Source organism: Marmota marmota, unplaced genomic scaffold (assembly GCF_001458135.2).
Source record: "Marmota marmota marmota unplaced genomic scaffold, marMar, whole genome shotgun sequence".
NCBI classification, from domain to species: domain Eukaryota; kingdom Metazoa; phylum Chordata; class Mammalia; order Rodentia; family Sciuridae; genus Marmota; species Marmota marmota.
In genome coordinates this window covers 2315152-2337243 of record NW_025999864.1, presented here as the reverse complement: position 1 = coordinate 2337243, position 22092 = coordinate 2315152, and the positions used below count along the sequence as shown (strand labels likewise).

Here is a 22092-nt window from a genome sequence, read left to right as displayed (position 1 = left end):
TTGAGCTTCACCCTGAGGACCAGGACTGGTGGTGATATTGTCATTGCTATTTTTAGCAGCAACGGAAATTGTTCTTCACGCCAGGTGCAGTGGCACATGCCTATAATCCCAATGACTCAGGAGGCTGAGGCAGGAGGATCATGAGTTCAAAGCCAGCAACTTAGCAAGAACTTGTCTCTGAATAAAATATTTTAAAAAGGGCTGGGGATATGGCTCAGTGGTTAAGCGCCCGGTTCAATCCCTAGTACCAAAAAAAAAAAAAAAAAAAGTGTTCTTCACCTTAAATTTTATCATTCTAGGACTAACTTTTAAATGATGTCACTTAGCTTTTTGTCTGATATTTCTCTGTTTACAATTGGTCCTACATAGTTGCATGCATCTGGCAATGATGAAGTCATAATGGTAACTTTTTGAAATGCCAGTAGTAAATTGAGTAAATACAAGAATTGAGTATGGTGCTTGGCACATGACAGAGCTTCAGTACATGTGTGGTTGGGTGTTTAGAAGGAAAGGGACCCAAAGGAAAGATAGTGGTACTTGTTTCTAAGACTAGTGTAGAGGATGTACCTGCCATATTCCTTCTTTCCATTAAACCCTTTTGTCACTGAGAGTTTTATAATGATTCTCCCCAGGCGCATTTGTATCTTAAAGAATGGTTAATGGACATAAAAGAATTCCCAGCTAAAGAAAACGATCTGTTTACTGTGACAGGGCTTTACTCTAAAACAAAGTCTGTTGTGTCTTTGATATCCTCTCTTTGCCATTGGAATTGTTTAGAGATTTTTCACCCACACTCTCCACTTCTCTAATTATGCACATTTCCACTTAGATTCTCAGATAATTCATCAAGCCCTAAACATACCCTTCCAAGAAAGTGTTTCTTTCTACCCTTCCCCATCTGGTAGATGGCTTCCCCACCCCAGACAGAGCCCATGAGTTATATGACCTCTCCCTCTTCTTACCACTCATATCTAGTCCAGCAAGTCACATCTGTTCTACTTCCAGAATATATCTCAAATCCCTCTTTTCCTGTCCATCTCCATTGTCACCACCCTAATCCAATACACCAACATTTGTCTCAGGGGATAGGCAGAGGCTTCCTTTATAGGTCTCTACTTGTCTCAGAGACTCAGCTTTCTGCATAGTATCCACAGCAGTCCTTTAAAAGTATCAGTTGGATCCTATTATTCCATTCCCCAGCTTAAAACCCTCTAAAGCTTATAGTTATACTTTTAAGATTCCCTCATGCTCTTGCATATAATTTTAGTTCATTCATTTCCATTACGACCTGTTGTGCTGTAATAAATTTATTTACTCTACTATTGTGGGTTGATTCCAGTTTGAGACTGTTGGAAACAAACCTGATACAACCCTTCTTAAAAGTCTCCTGGTGCACATGAACATACACTTTTGTAGGGTTTAAATGTATGAGTATAATTGCTGGGTGTAGGTTATGCAAAGACAAGAGAATTCATCACAACCAGGGATCAATAGACTAGGATTATAAGATTAAATATGGAGATTTAAAAACAGAAAAGAATTTTATTCTCTTTTATTGCTGAGTATATTCCATTGTGTATATGCCACATTTTTTTAAATCCATTCCTCTATTGAAGGACATCTAGGTTGGTTCCATAGTTTAGCTATTGTGAAGTCTGCTGCTATAAAGATTGATGTGGCTGTGTCCCTGTAGTATGCTGTTTTTAAGTCCTTTGGGTATAGACCAAGGAGAGGGATAGCTGAGTCAAATGGTGGTTCCATTCCCAGATTTCCAAGGAATCTCCATACTGCTTTCCATATTGGCTGAACCAATTTGCAGTCCCACCACCACATCCTCTCCAACACTTATTGTTGTTTGCCTTCATAATAGCTGCCATTCTGACTGGAGTGAGATGAAATCTTAGAGTGGTTTTGATTTGCATTTCTTTAATTGCTAGAGTTGATGAACATTTTTTCATATATTTGTTGATTGATTGTATATCCTCTTCTGAGAAGTGTCTGTTCAGGTCCTTGGCCCATTTATTGATTGGGTTGTTTTTTTTGGTGCTTAGCTTTTTGAGTTCTTTATATACCCTAGAGATTAGTGCTCTATTTGATGTGTGAGGGGTAAATGGATGGAGTTGGAAAAGATAATGCTAAGTGAATTCAGCCAATCCCCAAAAAGACAAATGCGGAATGTTTTCTCTGATATAAGGTGACTGACTCATAGTGGGATAGGGAGCGGGAGCATGGGAGGAATAGACAAACTCTATATAGGGCATAGAGGTGGGAGGGGAAAAGAGGGGGCAGGGGGTTAGCAATGAAGGTGGAATGTGATGGACATCATCATCCAAAGTACATGTATGAAGACACGAATTGGTGTCAACATACTTTATATACAAACAGAGATATGAAAAATTGTAATGCATTCCACTGTCATGTATTTAAAAAATAAAATCAATTAAAAAAATAAAAAACAGAAAAGGAAAATAATATTATAAAGAAAGTGATTGCCATAAGGAGAGAGGAGAAGCCTGTGATGGGGATGGGGAGGCTTCTGAGGTGCTGAGGGTTTTCTATTTCTTGATCTGGATGGTGTTTATTTTGTTTAAATGTACATTTACATTTTACGTATTTGTGTTGGTATATCTCATGATAAAAGTAGCCTGTTCTCAAATAATACAAATACACCCTAAAATAATACAAACATATACCAAGGGGAAAAAAAAGAAAAGAAAAATGAAAAGCCCTCCCAAATGCTTCACATTGTACTCAGAATAATCTCAGTCTCTTTCCATGATCAACAAATCCCTGTGATATGGACCCTGGCTATCTCCATTTTCCTCTCAGTCACACTTTTTGATTCCTTCTTAGTATTCATCTTTTATTAATCATTGATTTCAAGGGGAGGAGCAGACTTGTTCTGTAAAGGGCAAGTGATAAATATTTTCGAATTTTCAGGCATATGTTCTCTCTCACATTCACTCAGCTCTGCCATTATAACACAAAAAGCACCCACACAGTCTATCTGGACACACGGGCATGGCTGTGTGACAATAAAATTATTTCCAAAGATGGGCAAAGGACTGCATTTGGCTCAGAAACTTTAGTTTTCCAAGTTTTTCATTAATTTTGTTCATTTTCTTTCAAACTAGTCTGTGAACTCCCTAGGAGCAGAGCTATCCTGGTCACTGTTACAGACTCTTAGGACATGCACACATATGCCCTCATTCATGAATGAATGCATCCACTGGCCTCCGTCTATATACTTACGTGAGGCTCTGCCCCTGTCCAGGATTTCACATAAATGAACACTTTCAGCATCATAAACAAGGTGCTTGCTCATTTATTGAGCTTGTAATGTGCTAGGCATTAAGCTATAAACATCTCATGCATTGTGTCATTCACCCTCACAGTGAGCCTGAATTAGGGCCATTGCTATTTTCATTTTATAGAGGTGGAAAATAAGTTTCCACAAAGTGGAACTTTGATCAAGGTCACGCAGATGATCAGTGCTGGGGCTGATATTGACAGCCTTTGCACTTAATTTCTGCTCTAACATGGATGTTGTTTGGTAACTTGGATGAATGCCCTACAGCTGTTGAGTTATTTCAGTTTTAAATGAGATCATTCATAAAGTGTTTAGCCTAGAATCTGGCATATGGTAACACTCAGTAAATATTAGTTACTTGGTACCTTATCTTGGTTAATTTTCTCAAAGTACTTGAGAACATTATTAGTACTATTATTAATCCTATTACTCCTAATTTACATTTAGTCCTAATTTAAAGCCCTAATTTAAGGTGTTATTAGTTCTGATTTACATTAAGGAATCAGGCTGAAAGAGTTTACGTATTTGTTTGAGTTCCCATAGTCAAGGAAACTGGAATTTGAATTTAGGCTTTTTGCTCAGACCTGCTTAATGAGATGCGTAAGCAAAGAACAGATCATGTGATAAGGAAATTCAAAAGAAAGGGAGATGACTAAAGGCCTCAAGAAGGAGCTTGAAAAGCATTTTAAAGAATAGATAAATTTGGACAAGCAGAAATTGCAGGGAGGGGTGGAGAAGGGTGGGGATGTTACAAAGTTCAGAAATCTTTTTGGTCAGTAGCAGAGACAGGAAACCACAGGCCTCCACAGGAGCTCAGCAGTGGGAGTGGTGACACCAAGCACTGGCCTAGGTGAAGTCCCCTAGGGCAGGACACAGGGAAGAAAAGCAGCTGTTCTGGAATACTCTGGGCACACTGACATTTAAGAAGAGGAACATGGAAGGATATGGAGAGGCAGTGGGGAGGGATGGTAAGTCAGGAAATTAGAAGAGTAGGAGTGGAGGCCAGGGAAGATGCTTCCATGAGAGAAGCTTTCGTGGAATGTGCTAATCAAATGAGCACAGGCAGTATAGGAACCTTTGATAACCTTATCAGTGGCCACATTCACCCATGACAATATGACAACATGGATAGAGACACAGGGAAGAGCACATAGACCTTGTATGGGCAAGGAAGGTCAGACCAGAAATGCATTTGTTGTTGTTGTTGTTCTAGCTGAGAGCTAAGCAACCTGTGGAATGTTTAAGTAAGAGATGGCAGGGAGTTAAGTGTCCTAGTGTCCTTATTTACTTTAGTCAACAGGCTGTTTTTTTTCCCCCCATATTACAAGGTGTAATTCTGAATGTGCCATTTCCCTTTGAAATAATTTCTGCTTCTGTCTATCCACCTGAAAAGTCTGACCTGCCTCATGTGAAAGTAGATCCTCATCCACTTTTCATCCCTCCTGTTCATATTAGTATCCTTATTACAGAGAGAAGAAAGGTAAACCCAGGGAATGTCAGAACTGAGAATGAATGGGCAGAGGGTGGGGCGGGGGGCAGACAGCTGGGAGCAGTGGAGGGGATCCTGATCACCTGGGCCAGAACCCCAATGAGGACGAGAACTGGGAAGAGACCCCACATGACTACCTTGAATGTGAATGTCCTTGGGGTATTGATTAGAAACAAAACCCACCAATAAATGGGTGTTTATTGCCTGGCTTTAGTCATGGACATTTGGGTATAAGAAAAGAGGTCAAGTCCTTGCCTACAAAATATACACATTGGCAGGGTGTGGTGGTGCATGCCTATGATCCCAACAAGGCAGGCTGAGGCAGGAGGATCACAAGTTTAAGGCCCTCAGCAACTTACGGAGAACTTACCTCAAATTTTTTAAAAGGGACTGGAGATGTAGCTCAGAGATAAAGTACCCTGGTTTGATCCCTAGCACGGAAAGAAAAACAAATCTGTCTGTCTCTCTTTTCCCCCAACTCCTCCCTCCCTCTCTCCATCCCTCTTTGAGCAAAGCGCCCCTGGTACCTTTTTTGGGGGGGTGGGGAGGGTTGGGGGGGTACTGGGTATTGAATTCAGGTAGACTTAACTACTGAGCTACATCCCCAGTTTTGTTTTTAATTTTAAGACAGAGTCTTGCTAAGTTTCTGAGGCCAGCCTCAAATTTGCAATCCTCCTGCCTTAGCTGGAGTTACAGGAATATACGACCACACCTAGCTTCTGATACTTCTTTGAAAGTACAAGGGAAGAATGAACAAGTTCCTGTACTGTACACAGTTTTATATACCTAGCTAATGAACAGCTGAGACAATGAGGTCTTGGTTTGGGTTGAAGCTAGATGATGAACTAAAGAAAAAATAAACAGAAGAAACCCATTGCCATGACACTGCTGCCTTGAATTTAGCTTCCTCATTTATCTGCTTGTTAGAACCAACATTTTAGTGCCTAATTTCACAGGACTAGTTTGTGGCCAGTCAATTCATTATCTAGTCTTCTTTACAAATGGCCTGGATTTTCAGTAATGGGAGCAGGGTGGATAATCTTGTCCTCCTTTCAACCTGTACTCTGTCCTTAGGTGCTTAAATGACCAAGTCAGGGGAATGTCTAATTCCACTTAGCTGACTAGAGTGAATTTCTACATCAGGGTTAAGAAGTAGTGATAAGAATATGAAAACAAATTGTAGTGTCTGTCTTAGCATTTATCTTTTTCTAGGTCTTTGAAAAGACGAACCCTGGATCCTTTTTATTTTCTGGGATGGGTTTGTTTATTAACCAAGATCACAGGGGACATTTTTCATTGCTACGTCTGGAAAAGTTCCAGCACTGAGTCACACATGCTTACTTTAGAAACTAGCCAGGATTAAGGAGCAGTAAACTGCCATACACTTCTTTAAAAAGAGGCACATCCAGCCACAGTGAGCAGAATAATGTTTAGGAATGAAATTGAGTTTGCACTTTAAAAAAAAAAAAATTAATCTGACTATAATCATTAGTTCCATGGGATGACAGCGGTATGTCCTTTGAGAGGTGCCATTCAAATCCCATTCTTTTTTTGGCCACCTACACAGCCAGGGTCTAATGAGCATTGATAGCTGCGGGAAGGAAAGAAGACGGAAGCCATGGTCCCACAGGGGTCCATGAATCTTAAAAGATAACATGATTCTTCAGTCTCCTACAAGTCACCTATCGCACTCGCGGCTCATTTAAACTTTTTCTAAACTTACCCCATAGTTATCACCTATTTTGAGAAGAAAAGCAGAATAGTATTATAGATCAGTCTTAATTTTATTTTGAAAGAACAAGGATTGCTGCAAGGAGATGATGGGAAATGAAGGGTTAAAGTGAAGTCCCCTCCTCTTCTCATTCCTGAGGAGGGGAAAGGCCGAGTCAAGCACCCAGCAGGAGGGCAACTGCCATATTCTTTAGCTTGAGCCTGAGGCTGTCAGCTTTTCTCTGAGCCTGCTATCACACCAGAAGGTCCCTGAGTAGTGAACTGGGCTGTAGCTCCCCACAGTCTTCCAGCCTGATGCAGAAGTCCCTGGAACACAAGGGTCCTCTTGAAATTGATAGCACAGCTCCATCCTCCACCCTCCACACATCACCTCCTGCCTTTTATCACCTCTCAAAATCTTCACAGTAACCTTAGTTACCTAGGCTCCTGCTCTAAACTGCAAAAAAAAAAGGAGAAATACAGATCTGGAATCTAAGGAACTTTCTCTTTGACTTTAGGGTAGAATTTTTAGAATTAAATTTGAATGGATCAGGGCACTAATCCTACTGTATTCCTCTTCTTTCCTACTTCTATTTCCTTGCTTTTTTTGAGACTGAAAATACCAGAAGATCAAGGGAAAAGTCCTGTGAGCAAATATAGTCATTTGGATGCTCTGAGTTGAAAATTTATTGTCTAAATGTAGGATGAAAGAGATAAATCTTTCTACTGAGCTTTTGATTTAATGGAAAAAGTTCCTCTTAGAAGTTATCTATATTTTTGTGTCCCTTATTTGAACTTTCAGCAAGTAAAAACATGTTAGATCTTTTTTTTTTTAATATTTATTTCTTTTTTAGTTCTCGGCAGACACAACATCTTTGTTTGTATGTGGTGCTGAGGATCGAACCCGGGCCGCACGCATGTCAGGCGAGCGCGCTACCACTTGAGCCACATCCCCAGCCCCATGTTAGATCTTATTTCTCATTATTAACTCCTTTTAAAGGGCTAATACCACACAGGGCTGCTTTAAAGATGGAAAGAAATAGCGTATATGAGGCATTTACACCAATAACTGGAGTAGAATCCAGTAAATGGCCCTTCCTCTTTTTGTGTCAGATGGATGCAACTGTCCTGCTTCCTGTTTTAGGATTAGAATTAGGGCAGGATAGCATAAGAGGATGGGGAAGAGCTTCGAGAGTGTGAATCTGCAGTTTTAAAAAAGAGTAAGTCAACAAAATAATTGCATTTCCATCCACTGATGGCCATATGTTGTGGTCACTGGGATGGCAGTTGTCCCTCTATAATCCAGTTCCAAGGGTCCTAAAGAAATGGTCCAACCAGCTCATTTATTTGCCTCTCACTTCAATGAAGCCACTGGCTTGCTATTCTCAGAACATCCCCATCCCTTCCCTTTTTTACTGTGTCCTCTTCTGGGAATAGCCAACTTCCCATTTTCACTCTGTCTACCTAGCTTAACTCGCACACCCTCCATCAGCCTCTACCCAATCTACTTGATCAAGCAGTCCATGGAGCTCCTGTAATAGTTTGTGGTTTCTCCTGCTGCTCTTCTGCCATGGTGGTGTAGTGGTTAAGAATTGGTTTCTGCAACCTGACTGGATGGGTTCCAACCTAGACTCTGCCCGTGACTTAACATGAGTTTTTTTTTTTTCCTTTCTTTTTTTTTTAAGGGAATTTATTTATTTATTTGGTACTGGGGATTGAACCCAGGGGCACTTTACCACTGAGTTTCATCCCCAGTCCCTTTTATTTTTGTTTGGAGACAAGGTCTTGCTAAGTAGCTGAGGGTCTCACGGAGTCTGAGGCTGGCCTTGGACTTTCAATCCTCTTGCTTTGGCCTCCTGAGTTGCTGGGATTACAGGTGTGCACCACCACATCCTGCCAACATATGAGTTTTAAAGAATCAGTTAACCTCTTTGAATATGTTTCCTCTTTGTCTATAAAAGGGGACTGAGAGTAATATAGGGTTGGGAATCAAATGAGTACATTAAAACATGCTTGGTCTGTCACTCAGCATTAAATACTACTAGTACAATGTTTGTTATCATGTGTGGCCTATTCTTTACTGGAGACTAAGTGCCTCAAAGGCAATAGTTGGCTATACTGTCTGAATATTTAAATTGGTTTGCAGACCAGCAACACTGCAGTCCCCTCACAGTTGATTACATGTGCCAAAACTAAGGGCCTTCCCTAGACCTGTGGAGTTGTCATCTGCGGTTTAACAAGTATCCTAGCTGATATAAATAATGTGTATGTATTGGAATTTAGTTACTGAATTCCATGGCTGAAGCTGGTATTTTAATTATTCTGTTAATTCCCACCTGCAAAACAGATAATCCTGACAGTCAATACTACCATTAGGTAACTCTCATGTACTTGTAAAATTCTTTTAAACTAGTGATTCTCAAAGTGTGGTCCCTAGACCTGCAGCCTCAGAATGACTTGGGAATTTGTTAGGAATGCAAATTTTCAGATGATTCTGATGCACACCACAGCTTGAGAACTATTGCTTTAGAACACAGGGAAGCTACCAGAAAGCACACATAAACAACATGCATCTCCTTCTCCTTGTCTTGTTACTTCCTTTTTTTCTGTTCCATCTCTTACAGAAGCAAGTAAGGTAGAATATCATAAAATCTTGCATTTCCTCTCCATGTTTACTAGACATCCACTGATACTGTTGCACATGTTAAGCTCTTCCTGACACGCTTATGTATGACATAATACTATTTCTGGTGGCCAGAACACACAGCCCATATGATTTATCTGCAGTCCCTGTATTTTGTTTTGTTAATTTTATTCATTTTTTGAATAGGTGATAGATGCACATGGTACAAAATTCCCAAGGTACGAGAGTGTACAGTGAAAAGTAAGTCTCCCTCCCCCTCCCTCCAGTAATATAGTTGTTCTTCAGAGGCAATCGCTGGTCTTTCAATCATCCCACACATTTGTTGAGCACCTACTATACACCAGGCACTATTCTGGGCACTGGATATGGAATCAAAACTTGCAAAATCCCTAAATCCAGCATGCGTCAGTAGTTAAACATAGGGATCTAGAGTCAAATCAACTGATTTTGAATCCCGTCTTCCCCACTTTCCCCCCACCACCATTACTATGGATTTAACCCAAGGCACTCTACCACTGAGCTACATCCCTAGCCTTCCCTAGGTCTGTGAAAACTGGTATTTTAATAATTTTGTGACAGGGACTCATTAAGTTGCCTAGGCTGTCCTTGATCTTGTGATCCTCCTACGTCAGCCTCCTGAGTAGCTGATCTTGGATCAGCTATTCTAAATGATCTTGGATTATTTATCCCGTCATTGCAAACTAGGTTTTCTTGATCTTGAAGTGAAGATAACAGTTCTATTTTATAAGGTTATGAGTATTAGATAACACATATGTTTATGTGTATTTATATGCTCCCCCACATTTATATGAAGCACCAAGAACAGTGCCCAGAACATAGTAAATGCTCAACAAATATTGGTGTTAATTATAATGATGTGATTGATCTCTTTCTCCTTTCCTATGATACAGACTAGAAATGATTAAATGATTTATTTTCTCCATAATCTTCATTTCCTTTCTTTGCTATATAATCAAAAATCAATTTTTTAAAGAATAACAGTAAAATTAAGTTGTGTGAGTTTGATTATTAACTACTTCTGTATAGGACTATTTACTGAGTCCTATTAAGAAACCAACTAATACATCACTAGAGTATAGAGGTTGTTTTATTATTCTTTCCAATCTACCTTTTAAAAACCTCATGTAATTTGGAGGGTTTGTACTATAATTTCACCTTTTAATGTCACAAAATACATATTTGGGGAAGATTCTGCATTTCACAGGACAAGAATTAAGCACTTCTGAGCAAAATTTCTAATTATGTAGTTTGTTATATTAAGGAACTTTATGAATGAAGTCTCCAACCAGCTGGGAAAACACCTTTCATTCCTAGAAAAGCAACCAATTTTTTTTTTTTTGGCTCTTTGCTTTCTTTTTTTTTTCCCCCCCCAGGGGAATGGTCTTAAAGTAGAAAAAGATTAGAAGCAAATTACATGCAGAAAGGAAGGTAGGAGGGAAGAAAGAAAAAAGAACAACTCCTAGGGGAAAAAAAACACTTATAAATATTAGGCTAAGAACTATTTCTTTATTTGTCATAAAAAAAGGATCATTAGAGGATATAGTGAAGATTGCCAGGAAGTTGGATGAAGTGTTTTATATCACTTACTGGACCATTTACATGAAATCTAAAAAGAAATGAGGGTAGACCTATTTTGTTCACAGCCCTTGATAATCATTTGGTTTATTTTTTCTTTCTCTCCTTTGTTCTTGATTTTATTTTGTATTGTTTTCCTATAGACAAAGTTTACAGGTCTATAAATGGTTAGTTACAGTACAGGAAATCTTTTCTCCTAGCCTAAGCACGAAATAACAGAGGAGTAGGAAAAGGGGGAGAGCTGAGAAATTGAAGTAAATGCCTCCATTGGGATTTTTACTATTGCTTAATGATGGGCTCAAGGTAGGTTTGAGGAGTTCTGCGTTCTCTTTAAAGCATTTTCTATGTTCTGGTATATTATTGACATAAATGGATTAACAATAAGGACATCCGGCTCAATGAAAGTTTTGAAAGGCATGAAGTCAATACTAAATAGATGAGACCTTCTCTAAGGCACTGGCCACTGTACTTCTCCTGGTCTTTGTCTATACTAATCAAATAATGTGCTGGAAACCTAACTCTGATTTATTAGGGATGCATTAGGCAACTAGTGTGTGACCTCTTTGACTTACCTTTGGACCTTGTCATTTCTCATTTCTCTGTTTTGGTTACCTATTACAAAGTAATAACCCATTTCTAAACTAAGCATTAAATTTAATATTGTCCGATGGTTCTGTTGTTAACTGGGCTCAGCTGGACTCTTGAGATCTTTCAGGAGATTGCAGTGAGATTGCAGTCAGATTGCAACACAGGCAGCAGTAACTAAGTATCCAAGATGCTGACTTTATTCAGAACTCTGGCACCTCTGCTAGGATGGCTAGAAAAGCTGAGGACTGGTTGGTTCTCTGTCCAAGAAATTTCTCCATGTTCCTGTCTCAAGCTTGTTTATAATATAGTAATATCATGGTAATCAGACTTCTTTCATTGAGCTGGCTTCCATCGGACAAGTGTTCTAAGATTCAGAGAGGACCTGTAAGGTCATAAGAAATCATTTTCCCTGAATTTTATTGTTCAAAACTCTAGCCACCCCAGATCCAAGTAAGGCCTATATGCAAGGACATGGGAAGAAGCAAACATGGGTCATTGCAGGTAGGTGTAGAAGGACATCTTTAAAGGCTACCCATACCCTCTTTGTCAAAAGGTAGTCAGACTTAACCTGTAACACAACTATTATTCCACTGCCCCAAACATATCTAGGAAACAGAAACCTACCTAGATACTTCTTGGATGGTGAACATATGTGGCTCTTGATAACATACATATTTTTAACTAAACATTTCTTCCATTGAATGAGTGTCATTTATGGAATTACATTGGCTGGCGTATACGCACTTGTACCTGTTAGAAGACAGCACTAACCAAAATATTTTGGGGTTATATAGTGGATTAGAGACAGTTAACAAGTCACTCAGTACAATTCATCTCAATCCTTTCTAATCTATGCAATAGTAGTATCATAGCATACAATAATTATAGAATGTTTTGCTTATTGAAAGGAGTAAATTATTATTATTAATATTTGTGGTACTGGGAATTAAAGCTGGGGTGTTTTACCACTGAGCCATATCCCCAGCCCTTTTAATTTTTTAAGACAGGGTCTTGCTAAGTTGCCAAGACTGGCTTTGAATTTGCAATCCTCCTGCCTCAAGCCTGCCGAGTTGCTGTGCTTACAGGTGTGTACCACCATGCCTGACAATTTTATTGTCATTGTTCAATCATTCATTCATTCTATCAGCAAGTATTTTTGAATACCTATGATGAGACAGGCCTTGTATTAGTTGATTGAGTGAAGGGACAGTTTGCTGCTGTGGTCAGATTTTTCCTTTACCCATAGAAATAGAAGCAGCTTAAGTGCTAATTATATGAATTCATGTGTTCATATATTTGGGCACAGGAGAAAGCTGTGTTATAGAACAATAGTCACAGTATTGATTAGGCCTGATCTTTGTGCATTATTTAATTCCCCAGAAAATCACAGTAGGGACAGCCATCTTATTCCAGTTTTGTAGAGTTTGAAACTCTGACTCAGAGTAGTTACATGGCATTTCAAAGGTCACCCAGTCAATAAGTGGTGGAACTTGGATTTGAACCCAGAGCACCGGCTGTGAAAAAATACGTTAAAATAATACCTTTGCATTAATCTTTACATTCCATATTTTTTAATACTTTATTTATTTTTATGTGGTGCTGAGGATCGAACCCAGTATCTCACACATGCTAGGCAAGCACTCCACCACTGAGCCACAACCCCAGCCCCATTCCATACTTTTAAAAGAAATATTTTCACTATTCTAAAATGAAAAGTGCATGATTATTTACTATAATCAGGCTGTCTGTATTAATGTTTGGCCAAATATATTGATGTTTCTCACGGTCACCCCATCCAGGGCTGCTTTTGGTTTCATACTGACCATTCTGAAATTTAAGAAGGATGGGTAAAGAATAATGGAAACAACTTTCATTGAAACTTTACTGTATGCCAGTCATTACATTTAATTTGCAAAGAATGCTAAATTGCTGTGACTTGAAGATTTACAAAATAAAAATAAAACAAACGAACCTCTTATTAACCATCATGAATTCCAAAACTATGAGGGTATTTCAAATATGCCTGGTCCTGGAAAAAGATGATTTCTAGTCTCCAGGATCTCACCAGGCAACAGGAGAGAGTCAACAGGTGTTTTCACTGGCAGTACACTCTAACAAGGCACACACACACTTAAAATGATGAGAGGAGATGGGAGGGATGCTAGGAAGAGGCAGAGATTGGAGAAATTAGCTGGAGAAGAGAGAGAGCAAGAGATTTCATCCAGAAAGTACACCCTGTGTAAAGGTTCAAAGTCTGAGTTTAAGAAATTCTAGGGACTGAAATAATGCTATAACAGGCAGGCAGGGTGGATGTGTCAGGGTGACCAGAGTCAAGGCTGGCCAAGAGCTCTGGAGGTTTGAATGAATGGTAGTCATTGAAAAAGGCTTTGCTAAGTAGTTTGGTTTATTTTTTAGATGTGAAAAACCAGATTAATGATCAGACATGACTCCTCTTAAACTGTGGCTTCCCTCTCTTTACAGAGATTGGAAATTATTCTTCTGCTTGGGAATGGTTTTCAATATGTACCAGACATTATAAAGGGCTTGCCTTCTATTTCTGTATATTTACATTTGATTACAATCAGGCTGATCAGATAAAAGCAGCAGCTGTCATATTTTAATATTGTGAGTCATTCATTTGTTCATTTACTCATTTACCCAGGAAAACCAAATTTGTTTGCCACCGCATCAGCTCTACAGATTCAAATTGCTGTACATTTAGGTAACATTCCAAGGGGGAGTACACGCATTATTATAAACCTCTGCCATAGGCAGCTTACTTCAAGACAGTTTCAAAACCCTTACTTTCCAGTCTAATTCTCCAGCTAGGTGGGTAGGGGCTGAAATGGCCTCTCCAGTGTACCCAAATAAAGAATGAAGAAACCCTGCTAATTTTTTCCTCATTGTCAGCATAAACAGGGTGGAGCCGCCTAGAAGGGAGGCCTTAAGTTCCAGCAAAGAGACAAAGTAACAGCAAAGTGGCAGCCACACCTCTTAGGCACTGCCTCCTACCAAGGGGTGACAGTGACCTCTCCAGCCAACAGGACCCTCTCAAGGGATTGGCTCCCTCTCGCAGGACCTCTCAAGGAGGGAGAACCAGTAAGAGCTTCTAGTATTAAAGAGTTGAATTTGCATCACAAATAGAGCAGAACACCCAGCTGCTTTCCCCAGCACTCTGGCTTCTGCTCTCTTCTTCAAACTCCTGATTTTAAAAAATACGGTGAGCAAAAGTGTGTTCTTCGGCGCGTCTTTGAGAGCTCTGCAAAAGCTGCTTCCGCGCCACAGTTTCACAATCTCAACTCAAGGGCAGGCCCTCCCTCTCTCCTTTTCTCCCCTCCTTCCACCTGACAGGGACCATAAATAACTGAGGCTCCTGGTGTTCCCAGCTAGGAACAAAGTTGAAAGTTTGCCTGGAGCTCCTGGCCACTCCCCACCAGGGCAACTTCTTTGTTTTCTTCTAATGTTTTTGCTCTCTACCTGAGTTGGCTGTTGCCTCATTCATATCTGAGAAGAGTCACCTCCTAATTAAATGCAGCACCTCGCGCTTTCTCCCAGCGTTTCCAGCGGTCTCAGTTACCCAGTTAGCTAGCCACTGAGCGCTGGTATCAAATTACGGAAAATCTACACCGGAGCAGTCCTCATATTTACATACAAATAACTCATGGGCTTGCATTTATGTCACCATTCGGTCCTGCTAGAGGCTTGCCAGAAGAGTTCTTAATCCAATCAGAAGGCGCTTTAAAAGGATGTCTGCGGAGGGATCAAAAGGATTTTAATCTCAATTAAGTGTCGCCAGATTTTTTTTTTTTTTTTTCTGTCTGCAATTTTGAAAATCTTTGCACTCTGAGGAGCGGGAAAAAGATGTGTGATTCCTCAGTTGCCTACGAGGAGACCGAGATGCTGAGGGGAACCTGGCAGCCGTGGTGAAGAGAGTGGATCCAACCCAGGGATTGGTTTGCTTGGGCTGGTTTGGAGGTTGATTCTAAATCACTGCCTAAGAAATTCCTGGAAACATCAGGAAAACATTTGACTAGCCCAGCTTGGTGGAAATGGCTTTACCACAGAGTAAGAACTTTTTCTTTAAGTTGTACTTGGGATGTGCTGGTTTTGTTTCAGATGCAATGAATATGCAACTAGCCCAGCTGTAAATTGTTACTTAAAATAATCTCTTGGTACTGGATAGCAGTAGAAAGTTGATCTGTTTAGTTTTTTACATTTGCAAAAACAGTAGTTGACAGTGTATTTTTAGACCTGATTGGTAGTTTAAAAGCTGAGCTCTGGTGGTTTCCTGAATTTAAATGAATGGAAATTGTAAAGGGTGCTGAATGGAGTGGGAAAATAGGGCTGTGGCGGATGAATCACTTACCTTTGAGAAAACACAACATGCACACTTGGGGAATCTCTTTGGGCTAGCCAAGCTTGTGTCCAGAAAGGGAAAAAGGGTCTTAAAGAAAGAGAGTTTGCCTTGTAAGTAGAAGGAACTTTTTCACAGCCTTAGCTACATTTTGAGAAGGATGGGAAACATCCCAGAGGGCAAAGACAATTGAAAAACCTGCCCTGTCACTCTTGGAATGTGGTTTTCTGTGTGAAGTCACGTTAGCCATGTGTAGCTAGTAAAACTATTTTATGTGATTAACTCTTTTAAGAACAATTTATATGGTCCTCCTTTCAAACTACGGGATACCCCCCCCTCCCATTTTATCTCCGTAGAAGACAGAGTTGCTTTCCAAGTGGATTTCAAGCCCTGGGACAGCTTGTTTGTTAATTTGATAGGTTTAGAAACAGTTCAAAATTAATGTGTTCCAAAGTCCCCCAAATGAGCAGTTATAGCACACATAAATAACTTGCTAGTTACATAAGCCCCAAACTGAAATCCTGTGTGTGAGAGAACCTTTTTTTTTTTTAAAGCTTGTTCCCTTCCCACAAAAATTTTAAGTGCAGTAATGAGATAGCTCTTATTTTCCAATTCTTGTCTGTTCAAACAAGCTGCCCTCATCAAGGGTGAGCTGAGGAAAATTCTGACGCAAAAGATCCACCTTTCTGGGCAGCTGGGGCTCAAAAAGGTGGAGGATGGAGTTAGGAGTAATGTTTGTAAATTGGTACTTAACACTTGGAGATGGATACATTACTTAAATTTACTCTTGAAATTGTATACTAACCTCTACCTATGCTTTTCTTCTTCCTAAATGGCAGTTACAAAAATTATCCAGTGGCTAAGGGAAGATGGAAATGAGATAAGATGTGGGTTTTTTTTTTTTCCTACAGCTGATATATACTCAAAAGGGAGCCTTCTGATTTTGTTTTGCTCTGTACATCTGCAGGTGAAGATGCGATGACAGGGGACACAGACAAATATCTTGGGCCCCAGGACCTTAAGGAATTGGGTGATGATTCCCTGCCTGCAGAGGGTTACATGGGCTTTAGTCTTGGAGCCCGTTCTGCCAGGTACTTGATTGTTGCTGTTTTTCATAGTTAAGTTAAAACAACCATGATTTGCCATAAACCCACATCATTTTCATTTTCCACATTATCCCAGAATGTACTCTTTGGATGAGGGTGTGAACTTGGTGAAATGTTCTCAAATACACATGCTCTGCTGTTTTCCTTTGTTTTTTCTCAGTCCTTAATTTCATGTGATTGGACATGTTAATTGTTTGTTCATCCGTTCCCACGTTTTGTAGTCATGCTTCAAGCATAGTAACAAATGAGCTCACTGATACAAGAGAACCAATCCAGGTCAAATGTTTCAAAATTAAATTTTATTCCATATTGAAATAAAATCTTAATTGCAAATAAGCAAGAAATATGTGTATAGGTTGTTTATACTTCTTTGTGACTACAAGAATCAATTTATGATTGAGACTTCAAAGACAGCATCCTTGAAAAAAAGTATATTTATCGAAATTATCAAGTATAGACGATCTCTTCCAAACTATTTCATTAGTTTGTTTGTAAAGGGACTTGTTAGTATAGCAATGACTTACCAGAAGTCACAGACAGGAATAGTGGTAAATTCAGTTCTTAAAACTGAAGCGTAAAACTTTTGTATGTGGAAAACCTTGACTCAAACTTTTCTTACACTATTTGAAAGAAACAGGACCTTGTCCCGAATTTGGAGACTTCTTTTCCCCTGGTGTGGATTAACAGCCTGTTTGCTGACAGTCAAGTTATTTTAAAGCTAATAATTAAACCTTCTAAGCCAGAGCCCTAAGGACATTTTCCTATAGTTTAAGAATCTGTTGTAAAAAGTTTCATTGTCTAATAGTAAATGGCACTTCCCACAAAGTAAACCTTAGAGTTTATTCTCAGTGTGGTTGGTGTGGCCAGTGCAGATATTGAATTGATTTTCTTCGAGCTAGTCTTTTTAAAATAGAATTTTGAACTCATATAACTTAGTAGAACTTTGTCTCTGTAAATATATATTTAAAAGGCCTTAAACTCAGTTGTAACAGGTGTCATTAACAAGAAGAAAAGCAGCTTTAAAAATATACACTATTTTAGATAATCACAGAGAGCAACAAGTTACAGTTGAAAAATATGCAGAATCATAAAGGATCTCAGGATTCTTTGTATCTTGTTCTGTAGCTTTTATAATGCAATAATTAGGAGCCTTCTCTTCCTCACATTTTGTGAATCAATCACTAGTATGTAGAAAGTTATAGCAACTGACATCCAGTGAAATATGAAACCAGAATATTGTCTCCTATAATTTTTTTCTGAAGGTAATTCCAGGCCTTTCCACTTCTAATTTTGATTGCACCATTATTCGTTGCTATTATATGTAAGTCATTTTTATTTTTGACATTGGCAACTCATGTTATGCTCAGAGGCAAATATTTTTTAAAGAACGTTAAGTATAATTAAGCAAAGTATTCTGAGTGTAACATTTTAAAAGGAATACATTAAATGTGTAACTCATTCAACCATAACATTTTTTTCTTTTTTCCCCTGTCTGATTTTTTGCATTCTATTTCTCCTGGTTTTTTTCTAAAAATACTTTTAAAATAGCCCCAAGATAAGGTAAGATGACATGGCGCTTTTATGGTGTTTCTCTGCCCTCCCCGGCTCATTTTCTCATTTTTATTTTCTTCAATGTTGTGCTGTGTTGTGCTGCGATGTGCTGCGATGTGCCCCCTTTTTTTTTTTCTGCTCAGCTTTAGACAATCAGTTTTGTGACTCTGAGAAAATTAGCAAGAAAGTAAGTGCATACAAAGAAATAAGTGACCGACTGAATACTTAAGGAATTTTTCTCCCTTAACAAATTTTGTGTAGTGCATGAAGTAACTGAAAGAGTTTCGCTAAATTTAAAGAAAAAGTCTTGATTTGAAAAGCTGTTTGTTTGCTGGTTGCTGTTTTATTTGAGTTGTGCTAGATATACTAGTATAATTTTAGAATTCCAAGGCATGTTTTTCTAACACTTCCCATATTTAACACTTAGGGATGGCTACAAATAATATTGTCAACCTTAGTTTAAAACTAATGCTTTCCAGACCCCTAAGAAATAATCAATAATTTTAATACCCCAAATTACTTCATTGTATTAAGGATTCAGAGTGAAGCTTCATGGATTTAATGGGTTCCATCTGTCTAATGTAAGTTGGTCCGGAATGATCAGGAATCAGAACTTTAGATGTCCTGTTGAATGGAGACTACTTTTAGGACTTCCTGTTCCCAGTTCTGTGCTCTGTTCTGCAGTTGCCACTCATATAATAAACTAAATGGAGGAAAGAATGTTGAAAAACTATCAACAAATCTTAGATATATTTAAAAACTGGAATTAAAATGAATTTGTGATCTATTTTAAAACTTTTAGTATTTGTACACATTATATAATAAAACTGTTTCAGGTGCCACCATTGTTAATATGTCATGCAGTGGAAATTATAATTTGAAGAAAGAGTGTCCAATGCAGAGAGCACAGCTTCTAGTGCTTCTAAATCATATCAGTGAGCAAGATGGAATATTACCATGAGTACATAAAAGGTGCACTAATAATGCAGCCACTAGCCTCATGTGGCTGTTTAAATTCAGATTAGTTAAAAATCCATTTTCAGCCATACTAGCCAATTATGTGCTCAATAGCCACATGTGACCAATGGCCAATGATACTAGACCACACAGATTTAGCACATCTCCAGCATAACACAAAATTCAATTGGACATTGTTGAGTTAGGAATAATTCCTACTTTTACGAAGCTTCTTCCGTATTTGAAAGAAGTTAAGAGACTGGAGACAGGAGTAACAGAAAGAAAGAGTTGCAACTGAAACAAAGGAAAGGAAGAGCTATGGGTGACATGATATGACTGGGCACAGAGGGCCTGGCCGTCCAAGTGGTTAGAGTCATGTGGTTTACTGGACAACTGCTCCTCTGAGGGATAATGCTTATTCAGTGCGTATTTGCTGAATACACTAAATAATGACTGTGGAACAATGATATTTTTGAATAGGGGATCAGTCTGAGATTCTCATCACCACTAAGGCTCTAATCCTAGAATGTATACCTAGCCATTTGTGTAGGCACGTAGAACAATGCCTATAATATCTCAGAGGTCTCTGTTTCAGATAATCTTTAGAATAGTAGGCAGTGAGGAAAAGAAATCATTTCATGCAAAGCGAGAAATCATTCCTTATTTACCTCTTATTTGCTCTTTCCCCTGTCATACACAAGGCAAGGACAGAGCCAATGTTTGGCTGATTCAGCTGGTAAAGATACAATAAACAATATTTAGATTGACAGTTTATTAATTATACAGGTAGTGAAAAGAAGAAATTTTCCCATAGTTTTGTCTCTATATGGATAAGGACACCAAAACCAAGGGGGCTAGATGTCTAGTTTGGGGATACCCCATTGCTAAAGAGACAGTTCTAGACTTCAGCTAAGCAGTTTTGTATTCTGCAATGCTATTCTAAGAAGGACAAGACAGGAAGCCTTATGCCTCATTAGAAAGGTGAGGTAATGAAAAACTGTCTTATTACAGCCTGCCAGGTAAGAGAGGGAGGTAAGTAGGAGATGACCTCAGTTCCTCTTAAATCCCCATCCTCTCTGTTCCTGAAGGATCACAAGGCATTAATCCAAGACCCAGATTAATTGTAATCTCAATCTTGGCATGATTTATGTGGATATATGCAAAGTCATCAACATGACAAGACAGCTGTGCTCCTCCAGTGCCTTACTTTACAGATCAGTGTGGTGAGTGGTACTTCAGGGCATTAGAGGGAGCTGCACTCTGAGAAGTTCAAAGATTACATGGAGGGCTTGAGAAAGATTTGAAAGGAGAGCAATAAAAGGAATGAGGAAAAAAAGAGTCGAACCAAGGGGAAAAAAAAAGTATTTGCAGGAAGGATAGACTAATCATGCAAGGAAATTAAGTGTTTCCTAAAGGCCAGAAAGATGATAAAGATGTCAGACAGGTATATTAATAACACTCTTCCTTCTTGATGTTTTCCATGAGTAGCAACTACAAACCAGAGCTCTCCCATATATGGTTCCCAAAGACTTATAAATAGATGCATTCACAGCAGACATAATTCCAGTCAATAGCGCAAAGTAAGCAGACATGAACCAGAAAGACAGGAAACTCTAAAATGCAGTCTAATCCTAAAAAAAAAAAAAAAAAAAAACTGTCAATTACCCAGAGGTTCTTCTAAGTGTTCTGTTGGTTCAGCTGCATGGTGAAACATCCAAAGTTTTCATGCATTTCATCTTCTCACAGAGTTAATACCAATTGGCCTAATTTTAAACAAAACCTGATCATGAGTTTGTGTATGGTAAAGACATTGACTCAAACATAGTTTTATTTTTGATGATGTCCTTTCAAGGAAAGCATTTGTCGATATTTTTAGCCATCTTGCTTGTTCCTAAAGTTGCATGCATTAATTTTCTTTTATTCATCTCATCATCATCTACCACTGTTGAATGGTTAACTGTAAATACAACAGCCTCCGCTCCTTCAGTTCGGATAGGTCTTACACCTTGAACAGAAGCTCCTATGCACGGGACAGCATGATGATTGAAGAACTTCTTGTGCCATCCAAAGAGCAGGTATGCGGTCTTCTTAAAATATTCTTTGTTTTTTAAACTTACATTTGTATGACTGAATCAAGCCAATTTCTCTAACCAAAACCATATTTTTCTGTATGTTTGACTTTGTATTTGTAAACCTTCTGGTATTAATCAATTGAAGAAGAGACTCAGTTGTACAATCAGAAATAACATACCTCTTTTCTGCAGGTGAGTCCCTCAGATTCCACTGAGGGGAACTCAAAGACCAAAACGTATAGATACCTTTCTCATCTCTAAGGCAAATCTATTTTAAATTTTTTGAGAGACAGTTGATAATAATTGTTAGCCAGAGTTGCTAAAATTATTCACATGAAGGTTTTATTTTGTTGTATAAACTATGTATATATGTTAGGACTGTTTTTAATAAATACTTAAAGATTAGATTTGTCATGTTTTTGAACATGTTTCAAACTTGCCTGTGATGGACCTTCTCAAGATAGATGTTTTGCTTTCTCCCAGAATCTCTGCTGGGATTCATTGGGTGTTTATGCAATTTCTTCTTTCCATAATTATAGTTAAATACATACTAGGTTGATATAAGAAGTTCCAGCAACATAGTTTTATTGCATTTGAACTCAGGATGATTCTAAAATAATTTCTAGATATCCACAATACCTGGTTTTAAATGTGCACACTCATCTGATGATGAGTGAAAAACTATTTGGATCATGAAACTAATTTTAAGATGGTT

General features: G+C 38.7%; 1 protein-coding gene across 49 annotated transcripts in view; it reads left to right on the top strand.

The window, feature by feature from the left end:
• Positions 1 to 22092, top strand: part of Ank3 (ankyrin 3) — a 503325-nt gene that overhangs the window by 387745 nt on the left and 93488 nt on the right. For 17 of the 49 annotated variants that reach the window (XM_048814103.1, XM_048814128.1, XM_048814115.1 and 14 more), the window contains 4 exons: positions 9340 to 9393; positions 16659 to 16782; positions 18346 to 18357; positions 21278 to 21380. In XM_048814103.1, coding sequence (XP_048670060.1) covers positions 9340 to 9393; positions 16659 to 16782; positions 18346 to 18357; positions 21278 to 21380 — 293 coding nt within the window. Of the gene's footprint in view, positions 1 to 9339; positions 9394 to 13060; positions 15403 to 16658; positions 16783 to 18345; positions 18358 to 21277; positions 21381 to 22092 lie in introns of those variants that run through there. The other 32 variants (XM_048814189.1, XM_048814137.1, XM_048814171.1 and 29 more) reach the window with 11 other exon arrangements.